This window comes from Phasianus colchicus, chromosome 34 (assembly GCF_987193195.1).
Source record: "Phasianus colchicus chromosome 34, bPhaCol1.hap1.1, whole genome shotgun sequence".
NCBI classification, from domain to species: Eukaryota; Metazoa; Chordata; class Aves; order Galliformes; family Phasianidae; genus Phasianus; species Phasianus colchicus.
This window is the reverse complement of record NC_143469.1, coordinates 1,804,963-1,826,561: the sequence shown is the minus strand read 5'-3', so window position 1 is coordinate 1,826,561 and position 21,599 is coordinate 1,804,963. Positions and strand designations below refer to the sequence as shown.

General features: G+C 57.0%; 2 protein-coding genes across 6 annotated transcripts in view; both read left to right on the top strand.

Annotated features, from left to right (window-relative positions):
* Positions 1-6,712, top strand: part of DNMT1 (DNA methyltransferase 1) — a 51,888-nt gene extending 45,176 nt beyond the window's left edge. For all 5 annotated transcript variants that reach the window (XM_090128684.1, XM_090128683.1, XM_090128681.1 and 2 more), the window contains exons 31-34: positions 1,657-1,820; positions 5,091-5,207; positions 5,304-5,403; positions 6,598-6,712. In XM_090128684.1, coding sequence (XP_089984810.1) covers positions 1,657-1,820; positions 5,091-5,207; positions 5,304-5,403; positions 6,598-6,644 — 428 coding nt within the window. In that variant the 3' untranslated portion in view covers positions 6,645-6,712. The remainder of the gene's footprint in view (positions 1-1,656; positions 1,821-5,090; positions 5,208-5,303; positions 5,404-6,597) is intronic.
* A 463-nt stretch (positions 6,713-7,175) lies between these two features.
* EIF3G (eukaryotic translation initiation factor 3 subunit G) lies at positions 7,176-20,839 on the top strand. The gene is made up of 11 exons (XM_090128689.1): positions 7,176-7,317; positions 8,094-8,143; positions 9,244-9,336; positions 10,206-10,294; positions 10,392-10,451; positions 11,577-11,681; positions 11,777-11,966; positions 13,194-13,301; positions 16,400-16,536; positions 19,052-19,158; positions 20,775-20,839. Exons 1-11 carry the CDS (start codon positions 7,298-7,300, stop codon positions 20,788-20,790), a joined length of 975 nt encoding a protein of 324 aa, XP_089984815.1. The 5' UTR covers positions 7,176-7,297; the 3' UTR covers positions 20,791-20,839.
* Positions 20,840-21,599: the final 760 nt, after the last annotated feature.

Sequence of the window (21,599 nt, the reverse complement as noted above, 5' to 3'; positions counted from 1 at the left end):
CTCGTACCCAACCCCATAACCCCAAACACAGCCTTGTACCCAACCCCATAACCCAAAACCCAACCCCGATCCCAACCCCATAACCCCAACCCCAACCTCGTACCAACCCCATAACCCCAAACCCAACCCCATAACCCCAACCCCAGCCTCTTACCAACCCCATAACGCCAACCCCAAACTCATACCCAACCCCATAACCCCAAACCCAGCCTCGTACCAACCCCATAACCCCAACCCCAACCCCATAACCCCAAACCCAGCCTCGTACCCAATCCCATAACCCCAACCCCAACCCCGATCCGAACCCCATAACGCCAACCCCAACCTTCAACCCCAACCCCAGCTTCGTACCCAACCCCATAACCCCAATCCCAACCTTCAACCCCAGCCCCAACCTCGTACCCAACCCCATAACCCCAAACACAGCCTCGTACCCAACCCCATAACCCAAAACCCAACCCCAATCCCAACCCCATAACCCCAACCCCAACCTCGTACCAACCCCATAACCCCAAACCCAACCCCATAACCCCAACCCCAGCCTCTTACCAACCCCATAACGCCAACCCCAAACTCATACCCAACCCCATAACCCCAAACCCAGCCTCGTACCAACCCCATAACCCCAACCCCATAACCCCAAACCCAGCCTCGTACCCAATCCCATAACCCCAACCCCGATCCGAACCCCATAACGCCAACCCCAACCTTCAACCCCAACCCCAGCCTCGTACCCAACCCCATAACCCCAATCCCAACCTTCAACCCCAGCCCCAACCTCGTACCCAACCCCATAACCCCAAACACAGCCTCGTACCCAACCCCATAACCCAAAACCCAACCCCAATCCCAACCCCATAACCCCAACCCCAACCTCGTACCAACCCCATAACCCCAAACCCAACCCCATAACCCCAAACCCAGCCTCTTACCAACCCCATAACGCCAACCCCAAACTCATACCCAACCCCATAACCCCAAACCCAGCCTCGTACCAACCCCATAACCCCAACCCCATAACCCCAAACCCAGCCTCGTACCCAATCCCATAACCCCAACCCCGATCCGAACCCCATAACGCCAACCCCAACCTTCAACCCCAACCCCAGCCTCGTACCCAACCCCATAACCCCAATCCCAACCTTCAACCCCAGCCCCAACCTCGTACCCAACCCCATAACCCCAAACACAGCCTCGTACCCAACCCCATAACCCAAAACCCAACCCCAATCCCAACCCCATAACCCCAACCCCAACCTCGTACCAACCCCATAACCCCAAACCCAACCCCATAACCCCAAACCCAGCCTCTTACCAACCCCATAACGCCAACCCCAAACTCATACCCAACCCCATAACCCCAAACCCAGCCTCGTACCAACCCCATAACCCCAACCCCAACCCCATAACCCCAAACCCAGCCTCGTACCCAATCCCATAACCCCAACCCCAACCCCGATCCGAACCCCATAACCCCAACCTTCAACCCCAACCCCAACCTCGTACCAACCCCAACCTTCACCCCCAACCCCAACCTTCAACCCCAACCCCAACCTTCACCCCCAACCCCATAACCCCACCCCGCCCCACCCCAAACCCCACTGCGTCCCATCCCCCCGCAGCCCCCATAACCCCGTGCTGATTCGTTTCCCGCAGGCAAACCGTGCGACCCCGCAGACCGGCAGTTCAACACGTTGATCCCGTGGTGTTTGCCGCACACCGGGAATCGCCACAACCACTGGGCCGGGCTCTACGGCCGCCTGGAGTGGGACGGCTTCTTCAGCACCACCGTCACCAACCCCGAGCCCATGGGCAAGCAGGTGGGCCCTGACCTTTGACCTTTGACCCCTGGCCTTTGACCCTAACCCGCAACCCTGACCCCCAACCTTGACCCGAATCCTGACCCTAAAGCTGATTGAGACCCTGACCTAAGCTGAGCCTAAACCAACCCCGAACCCATGGTCAAGCAGGTGGTACCTGACCTTTGACCCCTGACCTTTAACCCCAACCCTGGCCCCCAACCCTGACCCCCAACCCTGGCCCCCAACCCTGCCCCTAATCCTGACCCTAATGCTGATCCAGACCCTGACCTAACCCGAGCCTAAACCAAACCCAAACCCATGGTCAAGCAGGTGGTCCCTGACCTTTGACCCCTGACCTTTAACCCCAACCCTGGCCCCCAACCCTGACCCCCAACCCTGGCCCCCAACCCTGCCCCTAATCCTGACCCTAATGCTGATCCAGACCCTGACCTAACCCGAGCCTAAACCAAACCCAAACCCATGGTCAAGCAGGTGGTCCCTGACCTTTGACCCCTGACCATTAACCCCGACCCTGACCCCCAACCCTGACCCCCAACCCTGGCCCCCAACCCTGCCCCTAATCCTGACCCTAATGCTGATCCAGACCCTGACCTAACCCGAGCCTAAACCAAACCCAAGCGCATGGGCATGCAGGTGGTCCCTGACCTTTGACCCCTGACCTTTAACCCCAACCCTGACCCCAACCCTGACCCCCAACCCTGACCCTAATCCTGACCCTAAAGCTGATTGAGACCCTGACCTAACCTGAGCCTAAACCAAACCCGAGCCCATCGACAAGCAGATGGTCCCTGACCTTTGACCTTTGACCCCTGACCTTTGGCCCCCAACACTGACCCCCAGCCTGACCCTCAATCCTGCCCCTAATCCTGAGCCTAATGCTGATCCAGACCCTGACGTAAGCTGAGCCTAAACCAACCCCGAACCCGTGGGCAAGCAGGTGGACCCTGACCTTTGACCTTTGACCCCTGACCTTTAACCCTAACCCTGACCCCCAACCCTGACCTTAATCCCGAACCTAATGCTGATCCAGACCCTGACCTAAGCTGAGCCTAAACCAGCCCTGAGCCCATGGGCAAGCCCACATCCCCAAGGTGGGATGTGACCCCTGACCTCTGACCTTTGACCCCTGACCTTGACCCAAATCCTGACCCCTTGAACCTAATCCTGGCCCTGAACCTGATCCTGAGTAAGCCAACCCTGAGCCCCTGGGCAAGCAATTGACCCCTGACCTCTGACCCCCTGACCTTTGGCCTCTGGCCTTGATCCTAACCCTGACCCCTGACCCTAAACCTGACCTTGACTCTAAGCCAACCCTGAGCTCATGGGTAAACACGTGGGCCTTGACCCCTGACCTTTGACTCCTGACCTTGATCCTGACCCCTAACCTTGACCCCCTGACCCTAAACCTGAGCCTGATCCCTGATCCTGACCCTAACCATAACCCAAACTATAGCCCACGGGCAAGCAGGTGGGCATTGACCTCTGACCCCTGACCTCTGACCCTGACCTCTGACCCCTGACCTCTGACCCCTGGCCTTTGGCCCCTGCCCTTGATCCTGACCCTGACTCTAAGCCAACCCTGAGCCGATGGGCAAGCATGGAGCCTGACTTTGACCTTTGACCCCTGACCTTGACCCTAAACCTGACCCCAGATCCAAAGCCTGACCCCTGACCCCTAGTCCTGTTCCTAACGCTGCTGACCCTTCTTGGGGTTTCCTTCCACCCCTTATATGTTTGAGCTTTTTTTCTCTCCCCATTTTTTGGGGATTTTTTTCTTTTCCCCATTTCTTTCTTTGTTTTTTCCGTCCTCTTTCCTTTCTTTGAGATTCTCCCCTCTCCCCATTTCTTCGGGATGTTTTTCCTCTCCACATATTTTTGGGGTTTCCTTTCCCTCCCCTTCATTTTCTGTGTATTTGGGATTTCCTTTCCTCCCGATTTTTTGGGATTTTTTCCTTTTCCTGTTTCTCCCTTTGTTTTTTCCTTATCCATTTTTTTGGGGGGGATTCTCTCCTCCCCCCATTTCTTTGGGATGTTTTTCCTCTTCTCGTATCTTTGGGGTTTTCTTCCTATTCCTTTGGGACTCTTTCATTTTTCTATGTGTTCGGGATATTTTTCCTCTTCCGTTTTTGGAAGATTTTTTTCTTTTTCCTTTTCTTTTCCTTGTTATTCCTTCCCAATTTCTTTCATTACCTTTCTTTTCTCCCCCCATTTCTTTGGGGTTTCCTTCCTCTTCCCCATTCATTTGGGATTTTTTCCTCTTCCATTTTTGGGGGATTTTTTTCCTTTTCCCTTTCCTTCCTTTGTTTTTTCCTTCCCAATTTCTTTCTTAGGCTTTCTTTTCTCTCCCAATATCTTTGGGGTTCTCTTCCTTCCCCCATACTTTTGGGGTTCTCTTCCTTCCCCCATATCTTTGGGGTTTCCTTCCTCTCCCCATTCATTTGGGATCTTTTCCACTTCCATTTTTGTTTTTTTTTTCCCTTTTCCCTTTCCTTTCTTCGTTTTTCCCTCCCCAATTTCTTTCTTCGCCTTTCTTTTCTCTCCCCATTTCTTTCGGGATCCCTTCCTTCCCCCATATTTTTGGGGTTCCCTCCCTCTCCCCATATCACTGAGGTTTTCTTCCTCTCTCCATTCATTTGGGATTTTTTCCTCTTCCGTTTTTTGGGGATTTTTTTCCTTTTCCCTTTCCTTTCTTCATTTTTCCCTTCCTAATTTCTTTCATTGGGTTTCTATTCTCCCCTCATTTTTTTGGGTTTTCCTTCTTTTCCCCATTTCTTTGGGGTTCCCTTCCTCTCCCCATTCACTTGGCATTTTTTCCTCTTCCATTTTTTTGGGATTTTTTTCCTTTTCCCTTTCCTTTCTTCGTTTTTCCCTCCCCAATTTCTTTCTTCGGCTTTCTTTTCTCCCCCCATATCTTTGGGGTTTCCTTCCTCTCCCCATTCATTTGGATTTTTTTCTTTTTCCACTTTTGGAGGATTTTTTTCCTTTTCCCTTTCCTTTCTTTGTTCTTCCCTCCCCAATTTCTCTCTTCGACTTTCTTTTCTCTCCCCATTTATTTGGGGTTTCCTTCCTCTCCCCATTTCTTTGGGGTTTCCTTCCTCTCCCCATTCACTTGGCATTTTTTCCTCTTCCATTTTTTTGGGATTTTTTTCCTTTTCCCTTTCCTTTCTTCGTTTTTCCCTCCCCAATTTCTTTCTTCGCCTTTCTTTTCTCCCCCCATTTCTTCGGGATCTTTTTCCTCTCCCCACATCTTCGGGCTTCCCCCCATAGGGCCGCGTCCTTCACCCCGAGCAGCACCGCGTGGTGAGCGTCCGGGAGTGCGCGCGCTCGCAGGGCTTCCCCGACACCTATCGGCTCTTTGGGAACATCCTGGACAAACACCGACAGGTTTGGACCCCCACCCCAAACCCCCCCCCCCACCACCCCCATAGGCTCTGCCCCACGGCGCCCCGCAGCCGTTATAGGGCCGCCCGCTGCCCGCAGGTGGGGAACGCGGTGCCGCCTCCCCTCGCCAAAGCCATCGGCTTGGAGATCCGTGCCTGCGTCGGAGCCAGGATGAGGGAGGAGAGCGGAGCCACCGTCGGTAGGGGGGGGATCCCATGGGGCTGCGGGGGATCCCGTGGGGCTGGGATCCCGTGGGGTTGGGGTTGATGGACTCCATGGGGTTGCGATCCCATGGGGTTGGGGTGGATGCCATGGGGCTGGAATCCCATGGGGTTGGGGTTGATGGATCCTGTTGGGTTGGAATGGATCCCATGAGGTTGGGGTTGATGGATCCCATGGGGTTGGGGGTGATGGATCCCATGGGGCTGGGATCCCGTTGAGTTGGGATGGATCCCTTGGGGTTGTGGTTGATGGATACCATGGGGTTGGGGTGGATCCCATGGGGCTGGGATCCCATGAGGTTGGGGTTGATGGATCCCATGGGGCTGCGGGGGATCCCGTGGGGCTGGGATCCCGTGGGGTTGGGGTTGATGGACTCCATGGGGTTGGGATCCCATGGGGTTGGGGTTGATGGATCCCATGGGGTTGGGGTGGATCCCTTGGGGCTGGGATCCCATGGGGTTGGGGTTGATGGATCCCATGGGGTTGGGATGGATCCTATGGGGTTGGGGTGGATCCCATGGGGTTGGGGTTGATGGATCCCATGGGGTTGGGATGGATCCCGTGGGGTTGGGTTCCTGTTGGGTTGGGATGGATCCCTTGGGGTTGGGGTTGATGGATCCCATTGGGTTGGGGTGGATCCCATGGGGCTGTGGTGGATCCCGTGGGGCTGGGATCCCATGAGGTTGGGGTTGATGGATCCCATGGGGCTGTGGTGGATCCTGTGGGGCTGGGATCCCATGGGGTTGGGATTGATGGACTCCATGGGGTTGGGATCCCATGGGGTTGGGGTGGATGCCATGAGGTTGGGGTTGATGGATCCCATGGGGCTGTGGTGGATCCCGTGGGGCTGGGATCCCGTGGGGTTGGGATTGATGGATTCCATGGGGTTGGGATCCCATGGGGTTGGGGTGGATCCCATGGGGTTGGGATCCTATGGGGTTGGGATCCCATTGGAGTCAGGATGGATCCCATGGGGTTGGGATCCCACGGGGTCGGAATGGATCCTATGGGGTTGCGACGGATCCCATTGGCTTTGTGGTTGACAATGGATCCCATGGGGTCGGGGATCCGTGGTTGGGATCCCTCCTCACCCCACGCACCCCATAGATGGGATTTGAGGTGACCCCATCGCCCCGTAGACGGGGGCTGACGCCGCCCTTCCCCCCCGCAGCCCCCCCCGCCCCAGAGAAGATGGAGACGACGGCCGCGGCCGACTGAGGCGCTGCCATGGCCGCCCACAGACACATGCACTGATTTACTTCGCCCCTCCCCCTCCCCCCCCCCCCAACCCCCCACTTTTATTTTTATTTGTATTTTTTAATTTCTTTCTTTGATTTTTATTTTTTTTTGGGTTTTTTTTGTTTTTTTGTTTTGTTTTTTTGTTTTGTTTTTTTTTTACATAATCCTCCGCCTCTCTCTGTGATGGTCCCCTCCCCCCCCCCCCCCCAATGCAAACCCCTCCCCCCCCCCAAACTTCTCCCCGTTTTTACGCCGCATCGTATTGAAAAGAATCGGCCGCTTTGTACAAGTGGGAATTGATACTTTATGTAGTTTTTATATGTTGTAATATTTCTTCAAATAAATCTCTCCTATAAATTATAAACCCGCCCCCTTCCTTCCCCCCCCCCCTCCCCCAGCGGCGCCTTTAGGCTTCTTCGCGCGCGCTAGGCCTCAGCCCTGGGGGCGTTGCTTAGCAACCACCCTTCTGGCGCCCTACTTCCGGTCGGGAGCCGGAAGTGAGGCGCCATTTTGTAGCAAGCGTTTCCGGCGTGCTGCGAGGCGCGTACCTTCCGCCTCCTCGACTTCCGGTTCGGCTGCCGGAAGTGAAGCGCCTCCTTCCGGTGGGGAAGCGTGAGGGAGGAAGCAGCGCGATGCCGACGGGGGATTACGAGTGAGGGAACGGAGCGACATTTGGGGGCCAGACTGAGGCGTTGTGGGGCCGAGGGGGGCGGTGTCGGAGGGGGGAACGAGGCCCAGCGCGGGGATGGGACCCGGAGTAGGGATGGGGCCTGGAACAGGGATGGGGCCTGGAACAGGGATGGGGCCTGGAACAGGGATGGGCCTACATGGCGCCGGGTGCGGAGCTCTGAGGCCTCGGTGGGGTCGGGGAGGATGGGGAAAAGGGGGGTCTGAGGCTGTTGGGGTCTGAACTGGGGGTCCTGGGGGGGGGGGGGTGGAGGGCCTGAGGCCTTCAGGGATTGAAACTGGGGGCCCTGAGAGGGGGGGGGCGTTGGGGGTCTGAAGCCATCAGGGATCTGAACTAGGGAGTCCTGGGGGGAGGGTTGGGGGTCTGAGGTCTTCAGGGGTCCAAATTAGGGGAACCGGGGGGGGGGGAGGAAGTTGGGGGTCTGAAGCTGTCAGGGATTCGAGCTGGGGGTCCTGGGAGGGCTGGGGGGTCTGAGGTCTTCAGGGGTCCAAATTAGGGGAACTCGGCGGGGGGGGAGGGGTTGGGGGTCTGAGGCTGTCAGAGATCTGAATTGGGAGGGGTTGGGGGGTCTGAGGTCATCAGGGATTAAAACCGGGGAACCTTGGTGGGGGGGAGGGGTTGAAGGGTCCGAGGCTGTCAGGGATCCAAATGGGTGGAATGTGGGGTGAGTTTTGGGGGGGGGGGGAGCTGTGATCCGTGGGGCTGATGCCGTATTCTTCCCATGCCCCCCCCCCCCGCAGCTCCAAGCCCAGCTGGGCGGATCAGGTGGAAGAGGAGGGAGGAGAAGATGGTGAGTGCACCCGGGGCGTCCCAGCACCTTCTGCTCCTATTTCTGTGCCCACAGATCTCTTGTATTCCTATTTATCTCCCACATCTCCCCATTTCTCTGCCCAGAGTTTCTTGATTGAGCCCCCACTGGTTTTCCCAGATCTCCGTTTTGTCCTCATTCCTTTGCCCAGAGATTCATTTTCATCCCAATTTCTCTGCCCAGATTTCCCTTTTGATCCCCATTTTTCAGCCCAGCGTTCTTATCTGTCCTTATTTCCCTCCCCACATCACCCATCTGTCCTTATTTTTCTTCCCAGATCCCCCTTTTGGTCCCTGTTTCTCTTCCTATGTCTCCCATCTGTCCCTATTCCCCCTCCCCCATAATCTTTTACTTGTCCCCATTTCTCAGCCCATAAGTTCTCTTCTGTCCCTATTTCTCACTCCAGATCTCTCATTTGTCCCTATTTCTCTCCCCAGATCCCTCATCTCTCCCAATATCCCCCTTCTGTCCCTATTCCCACCCCCAGATCCCTTTTGATCCCCATTTCTCAGCTCGTATCTCCCGTTTGTCCCCATCTCTCTCCCCACATGTCATTTTGAATCCCCATTTCTCAGCCCAGCGCTCCCACCTGTTCCTATTTCTCACCCCACATCCCCCATCTGTCCCCGTTTTCCTCCCCATATGTTGCTTTTGAACCCCATTACCTCTCCCCACATCCCCCCACCTCTATATCCCCCCACATCCTTTTCTGCTCCTATTCCCATCCCCTGATCCCCCTTTTTACCCCCATTTCTCTCCCCCTATCCCTATATCCCCCTCTCCCCTCCAGATTCCCCATCTCTCCCCACATCTTCCCACCCCTATATTCCCCCCTTTCCCCTATTCCCATTCCCTGGTCCCCCTTTTTATCCCCATTTCTCTCCCCCCCTCCTATATCCCCCCACATCCCGTTCTGCCCCTAATCCCATCCCCCGAAGCCTCTTTTTACCCCCATTTCTCCCCCCATCCCATCCCTTATTCCTCCCCCCCCCACCCAAACCCCCATTTCCTCCCATCCCTTTTCAGCCCACTCCCCACTGTGGCCCTTTGTGCCCACCGCCCTCTTCCTCTCTTTCCTGCAGACAAATGCATCACCAGTGAGCTGCTGAAGGACATTCCCCTCCCGGGGGTCCTGGGGGGGGGCCTGAGTGCTGAGGCTGAGCTGCTCAAGGGGGGTGAGAACCATTGGGTGGAGGTCTGGGGGGGGTGGGGCTGGGAGGTGTAGGGGTGTGGGGATGGGTGGAGCAGGGGGCAGGGGGGTCTGGGAGTGGGAATGGGGGTGTGGGGTTGGGGTTGTGGGGATGGGGAGTGAATGGGATGGGGGGGTGGGATGGAGGGTGTGGGGGTGTCAGATGGGGGAGGGGGCTGGGGGGACTTGGGGTGTCAGATGGGGGTGTGTGGGATTTGGGGTGTAAGGGGATGGGGGGTTGAGAATGGAGTGGGGGGGGTGAATGGGATGGGGGTGGGGAGGTGGGAGTGTAGGATTGAGGGGGTGGGGATGTGGGAGGGGGCCTGAGGGGGGTGGGGATGGAGGGGTATGGGGTTGGGACCCGGGGTGAGAGTGGGGCGTAGGGGGTATTGGGGTGGGGGGGATAGGAGTGTGAATGGGATGGGGGTGGGGTAGAGGGTGTGGGAATGGAGGGCTGAGGGGGATGGGGATTGGTGGGTGGGGAGGAGGGTGTGGGTGTCAGATAGGGGGTGGGATGGGGGGGTGGTTTGCTGTGGGATTGGGGTATGGGTGGAAGGGGTGGCAGGAGGGTCTGGGGATGGGAATGGAGCATGTAGGGGTGGGGGGTGAGTGGGATTTGGGGTGTAGGGTGGGGGATGGGGGAGTGGGTGGATGAGGGCTTGGGGTGGGATGGGGGGGTTGGGGTTGTGGGGATGGGGAATGAATGGGATGGGGGGCTGGGATGGAGGGTGTGGGGGTGTCAGATGGGGGTGTGTGGGATGGGAGGTTGGGGTATAGGATTGAGGGGGGTGTTGGTGGGGGGGGATATCAGAGTGGGGGTTTGTTCTCCCCATAACCCCCCATGCCCCCCCCCAGGCCCGCTGCCCTCCCCAAAGGAGCTGATCAATGGGAACATCAAAACCATCACTGAGTACCGCGAGGAGGAGGACGGCCGGAAGGTGAAGGTGAGCAGGGGGGGGCTGGGGCTCTTCTTCATCCCCCCTGCTCCTCCTCCTCCCCCCTCATTGCTGACCCCCCCCTCCCCAAATGTCCCCATTTCAGATCATCCGCACCTTCCGCATCGAAACCAGGAAGGCCTCCAAAGCCGTGGCACGGCGTAAGGTGGGCGCAGGGGTGGGCTTCCATCCCATAATATTTCACGTTTCCCATCGCGTAATACTTTGGGTTTTCCATCCCACAATACTTTGGGTTCCGCGTCCCATAGTATTTTGTGTTCTTCAACCCATAATACTTGGGATTCCCAATCCCATAATCCTTTGAGTTCCCTATTCCATAATCCTTTGAGTTTCCATCCCACAATCCTTTGAGTTTCCATCCCATAATCCTTTGGGTTTCCATCCCACAATACTTTGGGTTCTGCATCCCATAGTACTTTGTGTTCTCCAATCCATAATACTTTGGGTTCCCTATCCCATAATCCTTTGAGTTCCCTATCCCATAATCCTTTGGATTTCCGTCCCACAATCGTTTGGGGTTTCCATCCCACAATCCTTTGGGTTCCCATCCCATAATCCTTTGCGGTTCTTTTGGGCCCCCCCTTCCCCCTCCCCCCCTGCATTGGTTTTGGGGCTCAATGTGCCCCAAATTCCCTCCTTTCCCCCCCCCCGCAAAATCTTTTCCTTTCCCCCCTAAATTCCCTCCTTTTCCCCCCAATTCTCTTTTTCTCCCCCCCAAATTTCCTCCTCCCCCCCCAATTCTCTCCTTTATCCCCAAATTCCTTCCTGCCCCCTCAAATCCCCCCCCAAATTCCCTCCTTTCCTCCCCCCAAATTCCCTTTTCCCCCCCCCACATTCCTTCCATTACCCCCAAATTCCCCCCTTTCCTCCCCAAATTCCCTTCTTCCCTCCCCCAATTTCTTCCTCCCCCCACAAATTCTCATATTCCCCCCCCCAATTTTCTCCTTCCCCCTCCCCTGAATTCCCTCTTTCCCTCCCCAAATTCCCTCATTTCCCCTCCCCCAAATTCCTTCCTTTACCCCCAAATTCCCTTCTTCCCCCCCCGAATTCTCTCTCCCCAAATTCCCCCCCCCAATTCCCTTCTTCCCCCCCCCCATTCCTTCCATTACCCCCAAATTCCCTCCTTTCCCCTCTCAAATTCCCTCTTTCCCCCCCCAAAATCCCCCATTTCCCCCCAATTCTCTTCCCCCCCCCCAAATCTCTCCTTAACCCCCAAATTCTGCCTCCCCCCCTCCCCAAATTCCCTCTTCCCCCCTCCTCCCCCCCCCAGAACTGGAAGAAATTTGGCAATTCCGAGTTCGATGCTCCCGGCCCCAACGTTGCCACCACCACCGTCAGCGACGACGTCTTCATGACCTTCATCACCAGCAAGGAGGTGAATCTTGGGGGGAGGGGGGGGTTAGGGGGGGTCCGGGACCCCCAAACCGATACTGAAGACCCCCCCCCACCCCCTTTTATGCCCCCCCCCAGGATCTGAACTGCCAGGAGGAGGAAGATCCCATGAACAAACTGAAGGGGCAGAAGATCGTCTCGTGCCGCATCTGTAAGGGCGACCACTGGACCACGCGCTGCCCCTACAAGGACACCTTGGGGCCCATGCAGAAGGAGCTGGCGGAGCAGCTGGGGCTGTCCACGGGGGAGAAGGAGAAGCTGCCGGGGGGTACGGCCGGGGGGGGGGGGTCGATTTGTTGGGGGGGGGGTCCGCTTTGTTGGGGGGAGCCCTTCGTTGAGGTGTCCCGTGGTCGGGGTGTTCCCATGTCAGGGTGTGGTTGGGGTGTTCCCATGTCAGGGGGTCCCTTTGTTGGGGTGGGGGGGTTCTTTTGTTTGGGGTGGGCAAGGGGGGGGGGCTTTTATTGGGGAGGGGGGTCACTTTGTTGGGGGGGGGGGTCCGCTTTGTTGAGGGGGAGCCCTTCGTTGAGGTGTCCTGTGGTCAGGGTGTTCCCATGTCAGGGTGTGGTTGGGGTGTCCCCATGTCACGGGGTCCCTTTGTTGGGGTCCCTTTGTTTTGGGGGGGTCCTTTTTGTTGGGGGGGGGCAGGGGGGAGACTTTGTTGGGGGGGGGACCCTTTGTTGGAGGGGGGTCCCTTTATTGAGATGTCCCATGGTTGGGGTGTTCCCATGTCAGGGTGTGGTTGGGGTGTCCCCTTTGTTGGGGGGGGAGGAGTCCTTTTGTTGGTAGGGGGGGCCCTTTGTTGGGGGTTGGGGTCAGGGTGTTGTCAGGGTATTGTCAGGGCATCCCTTTTTTGGGGGGTCCCCTGGTTGGGGTGTCACTTAATTGAGGTGTCTCTTTATCGGGGTTGTTCTCCTGTTAGGGTGTCCCCTGGGTGGGATGTTCTCTTCTTGGGATGTCCTCCTGTTGAGGTGTCCTTTGGTTGGGCTTTCCCCTCGTTGGGGTGTCCCCTGGTCAGGGTCTCCCTCAGTTGGGGTGTTCTCTTGTCTGAGTGTCCCTTCGTTCGGGTGTCCCTTGGTTGGGGTATCTCTTTGGTTGGGGTGTCTCCTGGGTAAGGTGTCCCCTGGGTGGGGTGTCCCCTGAGTGGGGTGTCCCCTGGTCAGGGTCTCCCTCAGTTGGGGTGTTCTCTTGTCAGAGCGTCCCTTTATTGGGGTGTCCCTGGGTGGGGTGTCCCCTGGGTGGGGTGTCCATCAGTTGGGGTGTTCTCTTGTCAGAGTGTCCCTTCCTTGGGGTGTCCCTCGGGTGTGATGTCCCCATGTTGGGCTGTCCCCTGGTCAATCTGTCCCCTCGTCGAGCTGTCCCATTGTTGAGCTGTCCCCATGTCAGGGTGTCCCCATGGCAGTGCTGTCCCCATGTCAGGGTGTCCCCATGGCAGTGCTGTCCCCCCCCCAGTCAGGCTGTGATCCCCCCCCCATTAATCCCGCTCTTCCCCCCACAGAACCGGAACCGGTCCAGGCACAGCAGAGCAAGACAGGGAAATACGTCCCGCCCAGCCTGCGGGACGGGGCCAGCCGGCGTGGGGAGTCCATGCAGCCCAACCGGCGGGGTACGGCGCAGCGGGGTCCCACCTGGGGGTCCTTTGGGGTCTTTGTGGGGTCCTTGGGGGGCACACATAACCCCAAAGGATCACTTGGATCCGACCTATGTGTCCTTTTGGGGTCTTTGTGTCCCTTGGGATCCTTGTGGGGCACAGGTGACCCCGTGGGACCACCTGGATCCAACCTATGGGTCCTTTGGGGTCTTTGTGTCCCTTGGGATCCTTGTGGGGCACAGGTGACCCCGTGGGACCACCTGGATCCAACCTATGGGTCCTTTGGGGTCTTTGTGTCCCTTGGGATCCTTGGGGGGCACAGGTGACCCCATGGGACCACCTGGATCCAACCTATGGGTCCTTTGGGGTCTTTGTGTCCCTTGGGATCCTTGGGGGGCACAGATCACCCCATGGGACCACCTGGATCCAACCTATGGGTCCTTCTGGGGTCTTTGGGTCCCTTGGGATCCTTGGGGTCCACAGGTGACCCCATGGGATCACCTGGATCCAACCTATGGGTTCTCTTGGGGCCTTTGTGTCCCTTGAGATCCTTGGGGTCCACAGATCACCCCATGGGATCACCTGGATCCAACCCATGGGTCCTTTTGGGGTCTTTGGGGGTCACAGATGACCCCATGGGACCATTAGGGTTTGACCTTTGGGTCCTTTTGGGGTCTTTGTGTCCATTGGGGCGGCCATCTTGGAGGTCCATTCCCAACCTGAGCCTCTCTGTGGGTGTTATGGTGATGTTGACGGTGTTGTGACGGTGTGATGGTGGCGATGGTGTTGTGATGGTGGTGATGGTGTTGTGGTGATGTTATGATGATGATGGTGTTGCAATGGTGATGATGGTGATGGTGTTGTTGTGATGGTGATGGTGATGATGGTGATGGTGGTGTTGTGATGGTGATGATGGTGGTTGTTTGGTGGTGATGGTGGTGGTGGTGGTGGTCAAGGTGATGGTGTTATGGTGTTATGGTGGTGTTACAATGATGATGATGGTGTTGCGATGGTGGTGATGGTGTTACGGTGGTGTTGTGATGGTGATGATGGTGTTGTGAAGGTGATGATGGTGGTGGTCTTGATGGTGTTATGGTGCTGATGGTGTGATGGTGGTGGTGGTGGTGGTGGTGATGGTGTTGTGGTGATGTTATGATGATGATGATGATGATAGTGTTGTGATGGTGATGATGATGATGATGGTGTTGTGATGGTGATGATGATGGTGATGATGATGATGATGGTGTTGTGATGGTGATGATGATGATGATGATGATGATGATGGTGTTGTGATGGTGATGATGGTGATGGTGGTGTTGTGATGGTGATGATGGTGGTGGTGTCATGGTGATGATGGTGGTGGTGATCATGGGTGGTCGTGGTGATGGTGTTATGGTGTTATGGTGGTGTTACGATGATGATGGTGGTGTTGTGATGGTGATGATGGTGATGGTGGTGTTGTGATGGTGATGCTGGTGGTGGTGGTGTTGGTCATGGTGATGGTGTTATCGTGCTGATGGTGATGGTGGTATAATGGTCTTATGATGCTGATGGTGGTGATGATGGTGGTGATGATGGTGACAATGATGTTAATGGTGTTATGGTGTTGTGATGATGATGACGATGATGATGGTGTTGTGATGATAATGGTGCTGTTGTGATGACAATGATGGTGTTGTGATGACGGTGGTGTTGTGATGATGATGATGATGGTGCTGACGATGATGGTGTTGCGATGACGATGGTGCTGTGATGATGATGGTGTTGTGATGATGATGATGATGTTGATGGTGCTGTGATGATGATGGTAGTGTTGGGATGATGCTGATGGTGTGGTGATGATGACGATGGTGTTGTGATGATGACGATGGTGTTGTGATGGTGACAGTGGTGTTGTGATGATGACGATGGTGTTGTGATGGTGACAGTGGTGCTGTGATGGTGACGATGGTGTTGTGATGATGCTGATGGTGTTGTGATGATGACAATGGTGCTGTGATGATGATGGTGGTGCTGTGACGATGCTGACGGTGTTGTGATGGTGCTGACGGTGTTGTGATAATGATGGCGGTGTTGTGATGATGACGATGGTGTCGTGATGATGACGGTGGTGTTGGGATGGTGACAGTGGTGTTGTGATGGTGACAGTGGTGCTGTGATGGTGACGATGGTGTTGTGATGATGCTGATGGTGTTGTGATGATGACAATGGTGCTGTGATGATGATGGTGGTGCTGTGACGATGCTGACGGTGTTGTGATGGTGCTGACGGTGGTGTTGTGATAATGATGGCGGTGTTGTGATGATGACGATGGTGTCATGATGATGACGGTGGTGTTGGGATGGTGACAGTGGTGTTGTGATGATGACGATGGTGTTGTGACGATGCTGACGGTGTTGTGACGATGATGACGGTGTTGTGACGATGATGACGGTGTTGCGATGATGATGGTGGTGTCGGGATGATGACGGTGGTGTTGTGATGATGACGATGGTGCTGTGATGATGCTGATGGTGTTGTGACGATGCTGACGGTATTGTGATGGTGCTGACGGTGTTGTGATGGTGCTGATGGTGTTGCGATGGTTCTGACGGTGTTGCGATGATGATGGTGGTGTCGGGATGATGACGGTGGTGTCATGATGATGACGGTGGTGTTGGGATGGTGACAGTGGTGTTGTGATGATGACGATGGTGTTGTGATGATGCTGACGGTGTTGTGACGATGACGATGGTGCTGTGACGATGACGATGGTGCTGTGATGATGACGGTGGTGCTGTGACGATGACGGTGTTGTGATGATGATGCTGATGCTGATGGTGCTGTGATGATGCTGATGGTGTCGTGATGATGACAATGGTGTTGTGATGATGCTGACGGTGTTGTGACGATGACGATGGTGCTGTGATGATGATGATGTGATGATGATGATGATGATGATGGTGTTGTGACGATGACGATGGTGCTGTGATGATGACGATGGTGTTGTGATGGTGCTGATGGTGCTGTGACGATGACGATGGTGCTGTGATGATGACAATGGTGTTGTGATGATGCTGACGGTGTTGTGACAATGACGATGGTGCGGTGACGATGACCCCGTGCCCCCCCAGCTGATGACAATGCCACCATCCGTGTCACCAACCTGTCTGAGGACACCCGTGAGACCGACCTGCAGGAGCTGTTCCGGCCCTTCGGCTCCATCTCCCGCATCTACCTGGCCAAGGACAAAACCACGGGGCAGTCCAAGGTGGGACGACCCCCCCCTATTTTCTGACCCCCCCCCCCCCCCATTTTCTGCCCCCCCTCTTTTTTTTGCCCCCCCCTTTTTTTTTGCCCCCCCCCCTTTTTGCTCCCCACCCCTCCTTTTTTGCCCCCCTTCATCCTCCTTTTTGCCCCTTCCCTTTTTTGCCCCCTTTCTCCTTTTTGCCCCCCCTTCCTTCTTGCCCCCTCCCTCTCTTTGTTGCCCACCCCCCACCTCCCCTTTTGCCCCCCCCTCTTTTCTCCCTTCCCCCCCCCATTCTTGCTCCCCTCCTCCTCTTTTTTGCCCCCTTCCTTTTTTGCCCGCTCTCTTTTTGTCCCCCCATTTTTGCTTCCTTTTTTTGCCCCCCCCTTTTTTGCCCCCTCCCTTTTTTTGCCACTTTTTTTCCTTTCTGCTCCCCCCTTTTCTTCCTTCCTCTCCTTTTTTGCCCCCCTTTTCCTCCTTTTTGCCCCCTCTTTCTCCTTCTTGCCCCTCTCCTTGCTCTCCTCCTTCTCTTTGTTTCCCCCCAGTTCTCCCCCCCAATTCCCCCCCCCATTTCTTCACCCCCATTTCTACCCCCACATTCTTTCCTCCCCCATTTCTCCCCCCAACCCCATTTCAAGTCCCCCATTTTTACCTCCCCCCCCCCCATTTCTCCCCCCCTCTTTCCTCCCTCCCAACCCAATTTCCCCCCCTTATTTCTCCCCCCAGTTTCTCTCCCCCCACCCCCCCCATTTCTCTACCCCCCCATTCCTTCCCATTCCCCCCCCCTGTCTTTCCCCCCCCATTTCTCCCTTCCCCCATTCACCCCCCACCCCCTATTTATTTCTCCCCCCCCCATTTCTCCCTTCCCCTATTCACCCCCTATTTATTTATCCCCCCCCCATTTCTCCCTTCCCCATTCACCCCCCACCCCCTATTTATTTATCCCCCCCCATTTCTCCCTTCCCCCTCTTCACCCCCCCACACCCCCTATTTATTTATCCCCCCCCCCATTTCTCCCTTCCCCCTCTTCACCCCCCCACACCCCCTATTTATTTGTCCCCCTCCCCCCATTTCTCCCTCCTCCCATTCACCCCCCCCACCCCCTATTTATTTCCCCCCCCATTTCTCCCTTCCCCCATTCACCCCCCACCCCCTATTTATTTCTCCCCCCCCGCCCATTTCTCCCTTCCCCATCCCCCCCCCATTTATTTACCCCCCCCATTTCTCCCTTCCCCCATTCCCCCCCCCCCCCCTATTTATTTCTCCCCCCCCCCCCCCATTTCTCCCTTCCCCTATTCACCCCCCCCAACCCCTATTTATTTCCCCCCCCATTTCTCCCTTCCCCCATTCACCCCCCCACCCCCTATTTATTTATCCCTCCCCCATTTCCCCCTCCCCCTATTCACCCCCCACCCCCTATTTATTTATCCCCCCCCCATTTCTCCTTCCCCTATACACCCCCCCCACCACCTATTTATTTATCCCCCCCCCCATTTCTCCCTTCCCCCATTCACCCCCTATTTATTTACCCCCCCCCCCATTTCTCCCTCCCCCTATTCACCCCCCCCCACCTATTTATTTATCCCCCCCCATTTCTGCCTCCCTCTATTCACCCCCCCCACCCCTATTTATTTATCCCCCCCCCCATTTCTCCCTTCCCCCTCTTCACCCCCCCACACCCCCTATTTATTTATCCCCCCCCCCATTTCTCCCTTCCCCTATTCACCCCCTATTTATTTGTCCCCCTCCCCCCATTTCTCCCTCCCCCCATTCACCCCCCCACCCCCTATTTATTTATCCCCCCCCCATTTCTCCCTTCCCCCTCTTCACCCCCCCACACCCCCTATTTATTTATCCCCCCCCCATTTCTCCTTCCCCTATACACCCCCCCCACCACCTATTTATTTCTCCCCCCCCCCATTTCTCCCTTCCCCCATTCACCCCCTATTTATTTATCCCCCCCCATTTCTGCCTCCCCCTATTCACCCCCCACCCCCTATTTATTTATCCCCCCCCACATTTCTCCCTTCCCCTATACACCCCCTATTTATTTCTCCCCCCCATTTCTCCCTTCCCCCATTCACCCCCCCACCCCCTATTTATTTACCCCCCCCCCATTTCTCCTTCCCCTATACACCCCCCCCACCCCCTATTTATTTCTCCCCCCCATTTCTCCCTTCCCCCATTCACCCCCCCACCCCCTATTTATTTATCCCCCCCCATTTCTCCCTTCCCCTATTCACCCCCACACCCCCTATTTATTTATCCCCCCCCCCATTTCTCCCTTCCCCCATTCACCCCCCCACCCCCTATTTATTTCTCCCCCCCCCCATTTCTCCCTTCCCCTATTCACCCCCTATTTATTTCCCCCCCCCATTTCTCCCTTCCCCCATTCACCCCCTCACCCCCTATTTATTTACCCCCCCCCATTTCTCCCTTCCCCTATTCACCCCCTATTTATTTACCCCCCCCATTTCTCCCTTCCCCATTCACCCCCCACCCCCTATTTATTTATCTGTCCCCCCCCCCACCCCCCCAGGGCTTTGCCTTCATCAGTTTCCATCGCCGTGAGGACGCTGCCCGCGCCATCGCTGGGGTCTCCGGCTTCGGCTACGACCACCTCATCCTCAACGTGGAATGGGCCAAGTGGGTGCTGGGGGGGGGCACCCGTGGGTGCTGGGGGCATTGTGGGTGCTGGAGAGGCACCCATGGGTACTGGGGGGGGGGATACTGTGAGTGCTGGGCCCACCTATGGGTGCTGGGGGGGGGGAATGTGCATGCTGGTGGGGCACCCATGGGTGCTGGGGGGGCCACTGTGGGTGCTTGGGGGGGCACCCATGGGTGCTGGGGGGGCCACTGTGGGTGCTTGGGGGGGCACTGTGGGTGCTGAGGGGCACAAATGGGTGCTTTGGGGGATATTGTGGGTGCTGGGGGGTTCTATGGGAGCTGGGGGGGGATACTGTGGATGCTGTGGGGGCACCCATGGGTGCTGGGGGGGGAGGGATACTATGAGTGCTGGGGCCACCTATGGGTGCTGGGGGGGGGGGAGGGATACTATGAGTGCTGGGGCCACCTATGGGTGCTGGGGGGGATACTGAGTGGTGGAGGGGCACCCATGAGTGCTGGGGGGGGGCACTTTGGGTACTGGGAAGAATCCATGGGTGCTGGGGGGGCACTGTGGGTTCTGGGGGGGGATATTGTGAGTGGCTGGGGCCACCTATGGGTGCTGGGGGGAGGCACTGTGTGTGCTGGTGGGGCACCCATGGGTGCTGGGGGGGCCACTGTGGGTACTGAGGGGCACAAATGGGTGCTTTGGGGAATACTGTGGGTGCTGTGGGGGCACCCACGGGTGCTGGGGGGGGGATACTCTGAGTGCTGGGGCCACCTGTGGGTGCTGGAGGGGATACTGAGTGCTGGAGGGGCACCCATGAGTGCTGGGGGGGGCACTTTGGGTACTGGGGAGAACCCATGGGTGCTGGGGGGGCATTGTGGGTTCTGGGGGGGGATATTGTGAGTGGCTGGGACCACCTATGGGTGCTGGGGGGAGGCACTGTGTGTGCTGGGGGGAGCACTATGGGTATTGGGGGGCACAAGTGGGTGCTGGGGGTGGATGCTGTGAGTGCTGGGTCCACCTATGGGTGCTGGGGGGGATACTGAGTGGTGGAGGGGCACCCATGAGTGCTGGGGGGGGCACTTTGGGTACTGGGAAGAATCCATGGGTGCTGGGGGGGCACTGTGGGTTCTGGGGGGGGATATTGTGAGTGGCTGGGGCCACCTATGGGTGCTGGGGGGAGGCACTGTGTGTGCTGGTGGGGCACCCATGGGTGCTGGGGGGGCCACTGTGGGTGCTGAGGGGCACAAATGGGTGCTTTGGGGGATACTGTGGGTGCTGTGGGGGCACCCACGGGTGCTGGGGGGTGCTGGGGGGGGGATACTGAGTGCTGGGGGGGGCACTTTGGGTACTGGGGAGAACCCATGGGTGCTGGGGGGGCACTGTGGGTTCTGGGGGGGGATATTGTGAGTGGCTGGGGCCACCTATGGGTGCTGGGGGGAGCACTATGGGTATTGGGGGGCACAAGTGGGTGCTGGGGGGGGATGCTGTGAGTGCTGGGTCCACCTATGGGTGCTGGGGGGGGGGGGCACCACTGTGTGTGCTGGTGGGGCACCCATGGGTGCTGGGGGGGCCACTGTGGGTACTGGGGGGGCACTGGGGGTGGCACTGTGGGTCCCCCCCTCACCATGAGCTCTCCCCCCCCCCACAGACCCTCCACCAACTGAATGCTGCCCAGCAAGCGGTCGCTGCCTCTCAATAAAGGTCTCAGATGCAGAGCGGAGCCGATCCCAAATATGGGGGGATTTGGGGGGGGCACAGAAATGGGGGGGGAGGGGGGGTCACTGCAGCCTCCCCCCGGTCCCACTGCAGCCAATGGGGTTGGAGTGTCTCTGTGGTCGTTCCTTTGGGGTCAGCTATTGGGGTCGTCTCTGGGGTCATTGCTTTGGGGTCATCTCTGGGGTCTTCCCTTTGGGGTTAATCGTTGGAGTCATCTCTGGGGTTAATCGTTTGGGTCAACCTTTGGGGTCGTCCCTGTGGGGTCGTCCCTTTGGGGTCAACCACTGGAGTCTTCTCTGGGGTTATTGCTTTGGGGTCAACATTTGGGGACATCCTTTTGGGATCAGCCATTGGGGTCGTCTCTGGGGTCTTCCCTTTGGTGTCAACCATTGGGGTCGTCTCTGGGGTCTTCCCTTTGGGGTCAACATTTGGGGAAATCCTTTTGGGATCAGCCATTGGGGTCGTCTCTGGGGTCTTCCCTTTAGTGTCAACCATTGGGGTCGTCTCTGGGGTCTTCCCTTTGGGGTCAACATTTGGGGAAATCCTTTTGGGATCAGCCATTGGGGTCATCTCTGGGGTCTTCCCTTTAGTGTCAACCATTGGGGTCGTCTCTGGGGTCTTCCCTTTGGGGTCAACCATTGGGGTCATCTCTGGGGTCATCCATTTGGGTCAACCCATGAGTCAGCCACTGGAGTCGTCCATTGGGGTCATTCCTTGGGGTCAACCCATAGGTCAACAATGGGGGCCCCTCTTTGGG